A 15,196-nucleotide genomic window follows, 5' to 3' on the forward strand; every position below is an offset into this window, starting at 1 on the left:
TCCCTCTTCTGACCACAATGTCTCCAGTGCTTATGCCAAGTGGCAAGGTGATATTTCTAGAGTGAATGAGTCATTTTATTTATTTATTTTTTTAATTAAGCGAGAGGTGGGGAGGCAGAGACAGACTTCCGCAGGCGCCCCAACCGGGATTCACCCTGGCAAGCCCCTACCAGGCGATGCTCTGCCCATCTGGGCCGCAGTTCCACTGCTTAGCAACGGAGCTATATTAGGGCCTGGGGCTGAGGCCATGGAGCCATCCTCAGTGCCCAGGGTCAACTTTGCTCAAGCCATTTGAGCCATGGCTGCAGAAGGGAAGTGAGTGGGGAGGGGTGGAGAAGCAGACGGATGCTTCTCCTGTGTGCCCCGACTGGGGATTGAACCCTGGACTTCCATACACTGGGTTGATGCTCTACCACTGAGCCAACCGGCCAGGGCTGAATGAATAATTTTAGAAAAATAATAGCAATGAATCTAGGTTTGTTTCCTTACTGCCTTTCTAAGGTTTTTGGGTTTTTTTTTTAACCCTTAAAGATACGTATCACCAAAATTTTTGAGCAGAACAATACAATTTGAGGATAATAGCTATTTTTACTTCAAAAAGAAATCTTTACTGTTTCTTTGTTAAACGGCTTCCCCATTACTTCCTTTTATGGAATAAAATCAACCATCCAGTCTATTTATTCAAATGCTAACAATTTTTCTTCATAATCACAAACGCTGGAAAATGATCATTTCGAAAAGTTCTTGAAAATAACGTACCTAAATAAAAAGAATTAGATTGCCACTCCATCAGGAGACAATAGAAAATTCAAAACCTCCGTTCTCATCTGACAGCTACCTCTTCTTAACAAGTATTAATTAAATTGCAGGGGAGAGATAAGAGCTCTTAACAAGGAAATTACGTTATTTCCTGATTTGTGAGAGAGGTAAAATGTGTCTGAAGAAATGAGATGCTTGATTGTACGACACAACTCAGGCAGACGTGGGATTACTAAGTAGCACCTTTATTATATACTTCATAATACACACTTTCTTAAAAAGCAGAAACCTCTCTCCCCGAAACCCAGGTGGATGTTATCGAAATGTAACTTGTGCAGTAAAACACAATGCACTTTCTAAAAATGACAGATTGAGTCATGAAATATCACAAATGCCGTTGACATCACCTGTCAAATCAGCACCGCCAACACCATTAACATCCCTCAAAAAAAAAAAAAAAAAGGAAGACTCATAATTTCCTGTAACACTGGAGGCAATGGGACGTAAGTGATTTAAATGGTCCCATTTTAGGAAATGCTCCTCTTTGAGTCCTCTGCATAATCCAGGCACAGAAAAGACGCATAAGACTCAAGAGGATTCATTTCTTGCTGGGTGCTTCCATGAGGTCCTATTAATAGACTGCTCACAAAAATTAGGAGATATTTCAAAATGAATAGGAAGTGATAAAATATTCCCCTTTAAAAAATAAAATGTCCCCCTTAGAAAAAGCATTCTCTCTGCCCTGGCCAGATAGCTCTGTTGGTGGAAGCATCACCCCAAAATGCAGAGGTTGCTGGTTCAATCCCCAGTCAGTGTACATACAGGAATAGATCGATCGATGTTCCTGCCTCTCTCTCTCTCTCTTTCTCTCTCTCTCGCTCACTCGCTCCCTTTCTCTCTCTCTAAAATGAATAAAATAATCATAAAAAAATAAACAATAAAAAAGTATCCTTTCAATATGCAAAAGTTGATGGTTCGATCCCCAGTCGGGGCACATACAGGAACAGACTGATGTTTCTGTCCCTCTTTCTCCCTTCCTCTCTCTCTCAAATCGATAAATAAAATTAAAAAAAAAAAAAGAATAATGCATCTCCTTAAAATAAAGAGAAAAAAAAACAACTCAAGGTCTTTTAACCCTTTAGAGATGATCATGTCCTGTATTTGCTTCTAAAGACTATAATCTAGATCGGGGCAGTCAACCTTGTTATACCTACCGCCCACTTCTGTATCTCTGTTAGTAGTAAAATTTTCTAACTGCCCACCGGTTCCACATTTACTTTATAAATGGTGATTTATAAAGTAGGGAAGTCACTTTACTTTATAAAATTTATAAAGCAGAGTTACAGCAAGTTAAAGCATATAATAATAATTACTTACCAAGTACTTTATGTCGGATTTTCGCTAAGTTTGGCAGAATAAATCATTATAAAACAACTTACTATAGTTGAATCTTTTTATTTATACTTTGGTTGCTCTGCTACCACCTACCATGAAAGCTGGAGCGCCCCCTAGTGGGCGGGAGAGATCAGGCTGACTACCACTGACCTAGGATTAGTAATAGGCTGTAATTTCATCAGGTTGTCCTGACGTTAAAAACGATTTCAAAGCCAAAATCCGAACTTACTCATTTTATTTAAGGACGTCGTCACAGGCTCTATGATTTTCTGCAGTAAAATGTTTTTATTTTCTTCAGTACTTAAACCAAACAACATCTCACCTATGATCTCATTAAATTCTCACAAGACAGTTATGAGGTTAACTATTATTTTTCCCCTTCTACTATGAAGAGAAAAGAAGGCTCCTAGAGGTTTCAGTGACATTTCTGTCACTTCTTCTCGGAACCCAGCCTCTCCAACTTGTGATCTAACCGCCCCGCCCCCCACCGAGAGGTTCCCTCTCTAAAGCCCAGGACTGACAATGTTGAATCAAAGTGCCCTTACTTTAGAGAGAGGGCTACTGCTTCTGCTCTTTGTGGAAATACGTCCTTGTTTGTTTTTAGGAGTCTCATCTAGATGATCCATACTTTAATGAGGCCATTTATCCAGCCCCCACTGCACTTCTGGAAGGGGCACCTCTTTCATTGGTGGTCAGTGAGAGGACCACTGTATTTGGCAGCCCTCCAATGGTCTGAGGGACAGTGAACTGGCCCCCTGTGTAAAAAGTTTGGAGACCCCTGCATAATATGTGGTAGGATACCCCTAAGACAGCCTCTCCCATATTATTCTTTTGTATTTTTCTTGCCTCTTGGCTTACCAAAAATGTTTACAGACACAAGCTCTAGCTTTTACACACATTAATTCATCTTCAAAACATTTTCTCTTCAAAGGAAGCCTTCTTTCTGCGTGTTCGTGGGTGAAGACTAATTAACGTCTGATTCGGGTCACAAGTTAAGTAACCGTTAATCAAAGCCCCCCACCCCCCAGGCCTCCGACTCCCCGTGTGCTGCTGCTCTGAGCAGAATCAAATATTTATTGAGGCAGGCCCAGGGAGACGGGGATGTGACACAGACCTGCAGGGCACGTTTCTTATTAACAGAAAAACCTAAATGAAAAGGAAATGGAATGCATTTCGAGTTTCTATACGGGACCGCTGTTGTAAACTATTATATCTACGGTAGAGAGCGTGCCACAATCCAAACCACACCTTCACAAGCCTACCACACCTAGAAGTTCTTTCATCCTGAGCGGGAATGACTGGAATTTTTTCTTATCCTATTACTTTTTCTGCAGCAGTTAAGACTGTGGCGGGGGACGGGGTGGGGGTGGGTGGGAGATATGGTTAGAGGAAAACAGGGAGCTTATCAGTTTGTCCCTGGGAAACCAGGTATGACCACACCCTGCTACAGCCTCTCACTGCCCTTCCCCCCCCCCCCCCATCCATCCACCATCTTGCACATGGGCCCCGCTCACAAGACCTTAGGGTGATGCGTTCTCCTCTCAAAGCAGTAACCTCCCTAGGCAGTAGCTTCCCTGAGCACATAGCATGGTGTTGGGCAGATAAAATATACTATGCTCACTTTCTCAGGGATGGCGCTGCCCACATGGAAGCCCGTCGCCCAGGTGATTGCTTGGGAGGGGCATGATTATGTTAGTGTATGTTGGGGGAGGGCTTTCACGCCAGAAGGTTTTGAAAGGAAGAGAGATCACGTTGTTCCGGGAGAAGAGTGATTACGTTCTAGGAGGAGAGCAGAGAGGAGAGCAGAGAAAGGCCACATCGAAGAGAGGAGAAGCAGCCGAGATGGCAGAATGCTGAAGGAGAAGCCAGTTTGTGCAGAGTTTGTGCAGAGAGAAGGAGATGGGGAACAGAGGTGAATAAGGCTGGTGAGGTAGAAACCTTTGATTCTAGGAAACTTGGATGAGTCAGTGGCTTTGGGAGCCCTGAATGGAATGGGAAGTGTTTTCCTACTGTATTTCTTGCCCACCGGGTACAAGCTAGAATTAAAGATGATGGCCCACCAGTTCTTGGCTCCGTTGTTTCATTACCGTCTGTCCGAATCAAATGCGAACTTGCATGGGCCATGCAGCTGCGATGGTGGCCATGGCTACCATCTTTACACATGGCTAAAATTTTTGGAAGCGGCCCCTCTTTTTTTACCTCGCCCTCAATGAAGCCCTGGCAAGTTTTCTGGGTAACGGTTAATGTGAGTCAGGTCAAGTTTGTGTTCAAAGCAGACACGCCGGTGTTGGTGAATTCCAAGGGGCGTGTCACTAAAACCAGTTCTGGGCCACAGATGTGTAGTAAAAACCATGGTCCCCTCTGAGAGGAGCTGGAGCGCACTCCACCTCTAGTTCTTATCTGTTCTTTCGTTTCTCACTCATTCCCTCTTAGATGTCAGGTGGCTTCCACAATTACACTGTGCAGCTAGTTCAAAGCTATTAATCAGATAAAGACCTTAGTGCAAAGGGGGAGTTAGAGTAGGGGAGGAAACACCAAGGCAAAGCCAGGGGGAAGGTGGACACACACAGACACACTTATGTGTCGGAGTGGCAGACGGCACGGTCTAGGGACCAGAGGGACAGAGTGTGGGACAGCTTTGGAGATAAAACCCAACATGTGACAGGCTGGGAGAAAGGCTGATGGCTCAGGAGAAGGGAAACCCTACTGCTGAGCTATGAATGAAATTTTCTCCCCGGGGCCTGTCCTCATAAAGGAAAAATATCACGTAGTTGGTGCTGATGACACTCATGATAAAGGAATATATGGTTCTTCTTAGAGGGTCCCTCATCATAGATCAATGGTACAGCACCAGCCAGAGCTAGTTAAAGTCATTCAATAGAGTCCAGATACAACTTTTTGATAGTCTATATCAATCAGTTTCATTTTAAAGTATCAAGGGCAGTAGTCACTGTGGAGCTCAAGGTAATTTCCGTCTCATTAAAACAAAACAAAACAAAACAAAAAAAACCCACAATGTGATAGTGCAGCTAGCAAACAGGAAAACAGACACCACTTCTCAAACTTCGATCTAGAAGCATGAAACAGCCAATATATTCTTACCAGGAAAGTTCCTCTAATACTGTTTATAAAAAATATTCACAATCTGACGCTGGTTCGGTGGGGCTCAGGGTTTTCCTGTGCTGATTTGACAACGCTCTGGGGACGGCATCACACACGACTTGCACAGTGAGGAAACCGAGCAAGGAGAATTTGAGGACTGTGCCCGCCACCACAAAGGCGCCCGACGCCACGGCGGAAGTCACATGCGACTCTGCCACGGGGGTTCGGACCTCACCGTCAAAGCCCTTCAGAGACTGCTCTGCCAGGGGCACGGCGACCCTCGGCACAGGGACAAAGTCAACACGGTCAGACTCCAGACAGCGATCCCCGGGTTCAACAGCCTCTTCTCTGTAGGGTCGGCGGGCTTTCTTTTGCTATTTATCAAACGTTCATTATTACCCTTCACGAGCTGATAAACAGAAGCACATGGATAGGTCTCCCACCGACCACTGCAACGCCGATGTCCTGAGTGGGAGCTCTGCCCTGAGGGGTGCAGAGGGAGAGATTCCCGGCGCTGCGTGGTGCTCTGCTCCGGGAGGGTCCTCCAAAGGTCTTCCTGACGACAGCCTTGCTCAGCACCCACCCTGGGCCCCGCCCAGCGCGCGCACCCGCTCCAGCGCGCGCACCCGCTCCAGCGAGTCGCTCAGCACCCACCCTGGCCTCCGCCCAGCGCGCGCACCGGCTCCAAGGCACAGCCACACTAGGAAGGCGGGGACCATCCTTATCAACCGTCGACCTGAAATCCATTCCCTACACCCCTTCTCATGACCGGAAAGAGCCCAGTTTTGTTTTGTTTGTTTGTTTAGATATTTGCATCAGGGGACATAGTGGCTGGTCTAAGTCAATTCCGGTGGTCACATGTCCACTCCAAGTAACTAGTTTGACCATGGACTGTTCGCAGCTCCGGCCAGTGAGATGTGAGGAGAAGTCTTCCAGGTGCGTTCTAGCGTAAGCCGATAAAAAGGCATACGCAAGAAGCAAGTCCCTTCTGCGTCCCCTGGGGCATGTCCCCCTGTGCGTCACTGCTGTGTGAGTGTGTATATGGACACATGGGCATCTGCGTGCCCCACTCACACACAGATGCAAACAGACAAAGAAGCCAAGAGAGGAAAACAGGTATTAGGAAGTGAGGCAGATAGGAAGGAATAAATTTGTAAAAAGGTCAGGAGAAAGGGAAGGCAAAGTTATCTGAGAAAAGGTAGTGGCAAACTCCATCCTCTACCACACACACATACACACACACACGACACACACACTCACACACACACTCACACACATTTACAAACACTCTCACACACTCACACATAGACACACTCAGACACATTCACACACAGACTCACACCCACACACTCAGACACTATGTCAATATTACCATTTCCTTAAAATTCAGACAGAAGGCCCTGTTGCTCTGTCAGCAGCACTATCAAGAACATTCAAAGATTAATAACCATTATTTGAAGATAAGAGCATAATGCTGGTTCAAAAATAGCAAGTCACACAGAGCAAGGACCGGCTTGAATAAATTTGGGATCTGTGTGTATCTACGGAATGTGGCAATATGCAAATCCGGACTATAATGATCTTATGAAAATGCAATTTTTTTTTTTTTGCGCTAACATAAATACCCTGCTAAAGCAGCAATGGCATTATTTTCAGATCCAAGTCTCCGAGTCTGTGCACATATTGCTAAATGTCAAACGTATTCATATTCATTTATATTTGAATGCTGCTTTGAGTGGAAAACTATAAATCACCCATTCAAAAATAAAAATAAAAATAAAATGGATTCGGCAGCCTTATTTAGCTCCACAGATGAACCTGTTTATCTTACAGTTAAGCGGGGACATGAATAAGCATTTTCTTTTTTTTTTCTTTTTAATAAATTTTTATTAATGGTAATGGGATGACATTAATAAATCAGGGTACATATATTCAAAGAAAACATTCTAGGTTATTTTGTCATCAAATTATGTTGCAAACCCCTCGCCCAAAGTCAGATTGTCCTCCGTCACCCTCTATCTAGTTCTCTGTGCCCCTCCCCCTCCCCCTAACTCTCTCCCTCCCTCCCTCCCATGTCCTCCCTCCCCCCCCACCCTTGGTAACCACCACACTCTTGTCCATGTCTCTTAGTCTCATTTTTATGTTCCACCAATGTATGGAATCATGTAGTTCTTGTTTTTTTCTGATTTACTTATTTCACTCCTTATAATGTTATCAAGATCCCACCATTTTGCTGTAAATGATCTGATGTCATCATTTCTTATGGCTGAGTAGTATTCCATAGTGTATATGTGCCACATCTTCTTTATCCAGTCTTCTATTGAAGGACTTTTTGGTTGTTTCCATGTCTTGGCCACTGTGAACAGTGCTGCAATGAACATGGGGCTACATGTGTCTTCACGTATCAATGTTTCTGAGGTTTTGGGGTATATACCCAGTAGAGGGATTGCTGGGTCATAAGGTAATTCTATTTGCAGTTTTTTGAGGAACCACCATACTTTCCTCCATAATGGTTGTACTACTTTACAGTCCCACCAACAGTGAATGAGGGTTCCTTTTTCTCCACAGCCTCTCCAACATTTGCTATTACCCGTCTTGTTGATAATAGCTAATCTAACAGGAGTGAGGTGGTATCTCATGAATAAGCATTTTCAAACAGAAGCTCTGACTCCAGAAGCTCGTAACTAACTGCGAGAACCACAAGTTCCTCCTGAAAATCGGCGTTTCCTTCGGGGTCTCGGTTCTGGTTACACCTTTATCTCTCCCCAGTCAGAAGTTCTCAGACTTTGAACAGAGTATCTTCTTCCCTGGAGCCTGGAAGAGAACTCTCACCTTCTTTTGCAATATTTTATTACCTCCACTTATCTTAGTCGTTTTCTATCAGGCTGTTTTTGGGGTTTTTTTTGTAATTTTCTGAAGCTGGAAACGGGGAGAGACAGTCAGACAGACTCCCTCATGTGCTCGACCAGGATCCACCCGGCACGCCCACCAGGGGGCGACACTCTGCCCACCCGGGACTTCTGCACGCCAGGCTGACGCTCTACCACTGAGCCAACCGGCCAGGACCTATCAGGCTGTTTTTATAAATGCCTTATAAGTGGAGAAGCAGTTAAAAAAAAGGTTGAATGACTCTAGGTAAACGTTCAGTTCCTCCTATGGGTCTGGTTACCGACCAACCGCCAAAGCTCCATGAATCCCCTTCCCTCTCCACCAGACGTCCCTCTTTCTCTGATGCCTTACGCTGGAATGTGCCAGGGCTCAGTCATGGGACCTCTTTTTTTTTCCTCATGCTTTCGTGACCTCAGCAAATCTCTTCCTTTTAAGTTCTATCTTCTAACAACCCCCAAGTATATAAAACTACAGATGGGTCCCCCTCCCCGACCTCTGGATTTTTATACGTAACGCCCTACTCGCCATGTCCGCTTGGGTATCCGACAGGCACACCCACCTGCACGTCCAAATCTGATTTCTGCTGAAGCTGCTCTTGCCCGAGTCGGCCTCCTCTCAAGAGTGGCTCCGTCCCCAAACCTCCCCCACCCCAATCCGTCAGCCTCCAAAGAGCAAACAAACGGCTCTCCCTTCAAACTATGCTCAGAGCCTGCGCCCTTCCCGCCACCTCCTCCCGGACCCCGCGGTGACGTCTCCAGATACGGCGTCCTCCTGTCCCTGGGCACACACCACCCCTACGTCCTGCCCGAGCTAACGGCCTGAGAACTCCGTGTCCCTCTTTCCCGGGACCGTTTCTATCCCACCGATCTGAGTCCCCGATCTGTGGGATCTGGCCCCTGGTGACCTCTCTGGCCTCCTTTCCCACGACTCATCTGCTCGCTCATTACACTCTAGCAACGCCGGTCCCCCTGGCGTGTCCTGAAACACGCAGGCATTTCCTGCCTGACATGCTCGTCACCCCGGTGGGTCAAAACTTCACCTCTTCCCCGGTGTGACTTAATCACCTCTTGGTAAGACCTTCCCTGAGCCCTAAGTTCACACTGTGCGGCTCCCCAACACTCCCGCCCCCCCATACTTAGCCCTGTGTGACAGCCTACTACCCATTTTAATGAATTCTTGATTTCTTGTCGTCTCTACCAGCTAGAACACGGGCCTTGGTGGGGGGGCCTGTTCCCTGGACCACTGCCTCTGCGGGGCCTGGCATCGTGTCTCTCACATGGGGGGGGGGTCTAACAACACCTGCTGAAAGGTGTGTGTTGAACACCCGTACCTTAACTGTCACCTTATCGTGACACGAAGTTACACATCTCCAATTTTCTTCTTCCTGTTACACTGTAGCCCCATGGATCGGGCCCCTGGCTGCCCTTTCTCGTAAGCTAGAAATGTTGAGAGTCCCTGAGAGCTGGAGACATGGGCCATTGCCCACGCTACGAAGTCTACCTCCCACCCTCATCCCTCTCGAGCTCACGGCCCCCACTACGAAGTCTACCTCCCACCCTCATCCCTCTCGAGCTCACTGCCCACACTACGAAGTCTACCTCCCACCCTCATCCCTCTCGAGCTCACTGCCCCCACTACGAAGTCTACCTCCCACCCTCATCCCTCTCAAGCTCACTGCCCACACTACGAAGTCTACCTCCCACCCTCATCCCTCTCGAGCTCACTGCCCACACTACGAAGTCTACCTCCCACCCACATCCCTCTCAAGCTCACTGCCCACGCTACGAAGTCTACCTCCCACCCTCATCCCTCTCGAGCTCACTGCCCACACTACGAAGCCTACCTCCCACCCTCATCCCTCTCAAGCTCACTGCCCACGCTACGAAGTCTACCTCCCACCCTCATCCCTCTCAAGCTCACTGCCCACGCTACGAAGCCTACCTCCCACCCTCATCCCTCTCAAGCTCACTGCCCACGCTACGAAGTCTACCTCCCACCCTCATCCCTCTCAAGCTCACTGCCCACGCTACGAAGTCTACCTCCCACCCTCATGCCTCTCAAGCTCACTGCCCACGCTATGAAGTCTGCCTCCCACCCTCATCCCTCTCGAGCTCACTGCCCACGCTATGAAGTCTGCCTCCCACCCTCATGCCTCTCAAGCTCACTGTCCACGCTACGAAGTCTACCTCCCACCCACATCCCTCTCAAGCTCACTGCCCACACTACGAAGTCTGCCTCCCACCCTCATCCCTCTCGAGCTCACTGCCCACGCTATGAAGTCTACCTCCCACCCTCATCCCTCTCAAGCTCACTGCCCACACTACGAAGTCTACCTCCCACCCTCATCCCTCTCAAGCTCACTGCCCACGCTACGATGTCTACCTCCCACCCTCATCCCTCTCAAGCTCACTGCCCACGCTACGAAGTCTACCTCCCACCCTCATCCCTCTCAAGCTCACTGCCCACGCTACGATGTCTACCTCCCACCCTCATCCTTCTCAAGCTCACTGCCCACGCTACGAAGTCTACCTCCCACCCTCATCCCTCTCAAGCTCACTGCCCACGCTACGATGTCTACCTCCCACCCTCATCCCTCTCAAGCTCACTGCCCACGCTACGAAGTCTACCTCCCACCCTCATGCCTCTCAAGCTCACTGCCCACACTACGAAGTCTGCCTCCCACCCTCATGCCTCTCAAGCTCACTGCCCACGCTATGAAGTCTGCCTCCCACCCTCATGCCTCTCAAGCTCACTGCCCACGCTACGAAGTCTACCTCCCACCCACATCCCTCTCAAGCTCACTGCCCCCAGCAGTGCCACGGCCACCTGCCTCTTCAGTTCAGGCCCTCATTACGTGTCCGGCGCCTCCCTCCTCACCAATGCCAAGAGCCCCTTCCGATCTGCCAGTGCCACCTTCTGCCGCACCCCCTCTCCGCCGGACGCGGCTCTCTGCTCCTCAGCTGGGGCCCTCCGTCCGGCATGCTTGTGCAGCTCTGCCCGCTTTTCGCAACACCCACTCCACGTGAAGTGCCTTCCGGGCTCCCCAGGGAACGACCCCTTAGTCACTTTACAGACCCGTCTCCGATTCTAAAACAAGAGCGGCCAGCAATGCCGCCGTGCTTTAAATAAGCCGACCAGCGAGGCACCATCCATTTCTCCAAACTGTCCGTGATAAAACGAGGCTGAAGGAAGCTAAGAGGCACGTCTGTGGAGACAGATTCCAGAAAGCAGAGGAGTCAGGATTCGACCCCACGCCCATCTCATTCCAAAGCCTAAGCGAACAAAACTCCACAGCTATACACCGACCTTCACGTGAGTTCTGAAAGTCTTGACTGAGTTGAGGTCACTTTGAAACCGTCCATCTTATTGTTGTGAGATAAGAAATACAGCCGCCCGAAGAAGCAGCTTCTTTACATCTGACCAGGAAATAAATCAAGGAATTCACTCTAAAGAATTATTTAAGTTGGCAGGAAAACACCTGATTTTTTTTTTGGGGGGGGGGTGGGACGGTTGTATCCGGATGATGAGAAAAACTAACAGGAATGTCCTCACGGCCGATTCACCGCACGTACGGACTGACAGGCACAGCAAACGACCTGAGCCTGCTACCCGTCTGCCACCCAGCCCACCCAGACGGCACCCGACATGCCCAACGTGACCTCTGGAATGTCACACCATGGCTGCATTCCTACCCAATAATTACAACGCCCCTCGCCTTTGCCCTTCTTGGGAGAGCTCTGTTCCAATGACCTTGTCACGAGGAGCTGCTCTGCTGGGTTGGCACGGAGCATGCCACCCAAAGGTGACTTTGATGGGGCCTCAGAAGGCAGCCTCCAGCAGCGGGTCTCCCTAGACACGGCCCCAGGGTTGTCTCCAAAGTGGCCCTGCTTGAGTTGCCATGGTAAACAACCAGGCTAGATTGCTCTATTCAGTTCTCTGCCAGGGTCGCCATGGTGACTGCAAAGGATAGCTTCTTAGAAGGACCTCACCAGGGTGCGTTTCCATGGTGACCCTACCCTGCATATTTCTCAGCAACTTCCCTTCGGTGGTTCTGTGACCAAGCATGTCAGGTTCAGTTTTGAAGGTTTCTCCCGAAGACGCCCAATCGTAACACACGGGGATGTTGCAGTGAGGTCCGTAAACAAATAAATGGCTTGGGAACGTACACGGTACCATTCACCAATCGTTCCGTTAGCTCCCAGGCATTTTCAGGACAGACTGCTTTGGATGGGTAACAAAAAAAGTACTTGCAATGTCCCCGTCTCAAATCTTCTTTAATTTATATAGCGCCTTACAGAATATAACGCAGGTTAAGTGGAGTATCTCATTTTCTCTAATCTGACAATGTAGCAGCTAACTAGGTAAGAAACATACTTCAGAGAAAACCTGGCACACCCCAAAATGGAATTCAAATACAGATGGATCATTAGATGATAATGAGAGATCAAGGAAATTTTTTATACAGCAAAAGACAAAATATTTGCAAGTCAAATGGTAAAAAAAATAAAAAAAAAAAAAATGTGCTATTTTAGTTGAGTTGGGAAAGCCCGGCCGCTTTTGGCCCCAAGCTATTTCTTCCTGCGTTTGTTTCTGAGGCTGGAATACTCCCAGCTCCCCTAGACGAAGATAAGCCATTCTGAGCAGATGCTTGGTTTTTAAGCCATTTTACTCTTCTCCTGAAACTCTGAAACAATTGATTTATTCTACTATCTCTTCAAGGGCAAATTCTGTTTCATTGTTAACTTCAATATCTTTAAAAGTTATTTAGCAAGTAAAAAAAAACCCTGACAGTTCAAAAGATACAATGACAATTTATGTGCATGTGTCCCCTCCCCTTTCTTGTTCCTTCTAATTATCTCTTTAAATAAAATAGCTACACACACACACACACACACACACACACACACGCATCCCTTACTGAATGGAAAAGGTTCATCTTGGGTTAGTCCCACCGCTTGGGGGTCTGTTACTCTCTCTCCCAGGGTCCATTCCTCTCCTCTGGCCACAGAAGTCCACCACGTTCCACTTACAGCCCATTCATGGGAATGAACTTGAGTTTGAAAGGTAAACACCGTCTAGAAAGAGGAGGCTAACTCCTGGTCGCTTTTTAGCGAAGTCTCAGTGTTCTGCGCAATGTCTGATTTTGGAGAGACGTCTTGTTTCTAGGACTCTGACGTTTGTCTAAATCCTAGCAGTCACTGCAGTTTCCATTCCTTCATCCCTGAGCTGCTGACCCAGTGACTGCCCTGCACCAAGCACTGTGCTGGGGCTGAGAGCATTTCAGAAAACAAATAAGAATGTCCTGCCCTTCAGGCTTAGATTACAAAAAAGGAGAGAAAGTAAGAAAGATACCGTCTTTTTCGCTCAAGACGCACCTGCCCATAAGACACACCTAGGGTTTTAAGGGGGAAAGATAAGGAAAAAAAAATATTCTGAACCTAATGATGTGTTCAAATATTTAATAAAGTACTGTATTTTCACTCCATAAGACACACGGGCATTTTCCCCTCCACTTTTTGGGGAAAAAATAAGTGCCGCCTTATGGAGTGAAAAAGACGATAATTTAAAGAAAAGAAAATCAGTAAGGACATCATATCTCGGGTTAGAAAATGATTAAAACAAGAGAGAAATTAGGGCAGTTTGGATGGGGGGGCTACAACACTACAAATTAACGGGGGTTTCAAGGACACCCCTGCTCACCTGCCGTAAGTGTGCTCAGTACTTATCTACGCCCTTCAATTAAAACAAAAATGTTTCTTTCACCGAGAGCTCAATGGAAGTTTACTGAAGTCCTAATCCTTCCGTTCTGAACTTGCTTCTCTGAGCGGCAGCCCGGTCTCAGGGAGTTGAGTGATGCCACCTCCCAAGCCTCTTGCTCAATTGTAAAATGAGAATACGAATTCTAATCTGAACGGTATTACTCTGAAAATAAAATATAAATACTAAAATGGGGTGGGTGATAACATCATGCCTCGCATGATAACACAATATTTGGAACAAAAGAATGTCCTGTGAGAACACTTTAGGGGCAAAAGAAAAGGTGAGAAAAAACAGCGATGAGAAAAGTGGGGTGAATGTTGCGAATGAAGAAAGCCCAGTGGTGGACATGTGAATGCATTGCATTATTGGACCTCTTCGTATGCTTGAAAATGTCCATAAAAAGGTATTTTAAGAAAAGGATGAAACTTGAAAGGACAGATACTTCACTTTTGTAAAGGTTCTTACAATAGCTAGAAAAAAGTCTATTAAGAACACCAACGTATTTTGTATAAATATCTTAGGAAACCAATAAGTAAATTTACAGACTGAGTACGTACCTTCCAGAATAACACTAGGTTATTTTTCATACCTTTGTCTAACACTCCAATTAAAAAGAAATCAGCTTCATCCTTGACTCATCGTACCAGACAACACAAGACAGAAGCAGAAAGGCAACACTGGGAAGCGTGCAGGCTCCCTGGCCACTCGACGTGTGACCGACTTTGAGGGGAGATCTTCGTACCACTTGTGGAGTTCCTGAAAGCGAGCATGCAAGCGGAGCTCCCCATTGCTAACACAAGTGTCAGGTCGCCGAGTGTATCGAGTTGCATGGATCAAGAAACTTAAAAAACTTACCAGCTCCGTCTCCGCCTTTTTAGAGCCCAGCGCTTCCACTTTGGAATCCAGTTCCGCTTGTATTTGGTCTCTTCTCTTCATCACACCCTTGGGGTTAGAGCACAGCGATTTAGTCCTCTTGGTAGAAGGAAAAGAAATATCCATTTCAGAATATAAATAGTTATCGTTCACCTGGGGATATAACAGGACTTAAAATTTTCTTTTTTCTTTTTTTTAATCTCTAAAGGCTAAACAGAAAGCAAGTGTTTAGGAAAATGTGTTCATCAACCCTCGGGTTCTCCCAGCTGGGTGAAGCGTTTGATTGACGGCTTCCGATGCATCCCTCTAGCCACGCGCCGGTCTTCAGAAAGAGCGCAGAACAAGACGAACGAAGGGCCGGTGGGAGCACCGCACACAGCTGCTCCGGCGCAGACCCGCTGCTGCAGGCGGGGGTCCC

The 15,196-nt window shown here is 47.2% G+C and overlaps 1 protein-coding gene across 2 annotated transcripts in view; it reads right to left on the bottom strand.

The window, feature by feature from the left end:
• The window catches only part of SNX7 (sorting nexin 7), a 74,457-nt gene that overhangs the window by 22,425 nt on the left and 36,836 nt on the right, over positions 1–15,196 (bottom strand). For both annotated transcript variants that reach the window (XM_066247235.1, XM_066247236.1), the window contains exon 7: positions 14,761–14,847. In XM_066247235.1, coding sequence (XP_066103332.1) covers positions 14,761–14,847 — 87 coding nt within the window. The remainder of the gene's footprint in view (positions 1–14,760; positions 14,848–15,196) is intronic.

This window comes from Saccopteryx bilineata, chromosome 11 (assembly GCF_036850765.1).
Source record: "Saccopteryx bilineata isolate mSacBil1 chromosome 11, mSacBil1_pri_phased_curated, whole genome shotgun sequence".
NCBI classification, from domain to species: domain Eukaryota; kingdom Metazoa; phylum Chordata; class Mammalia; order Chiroptera; family Emballonuridae; genus Saccopteryx; species Saccopteryx bilineata.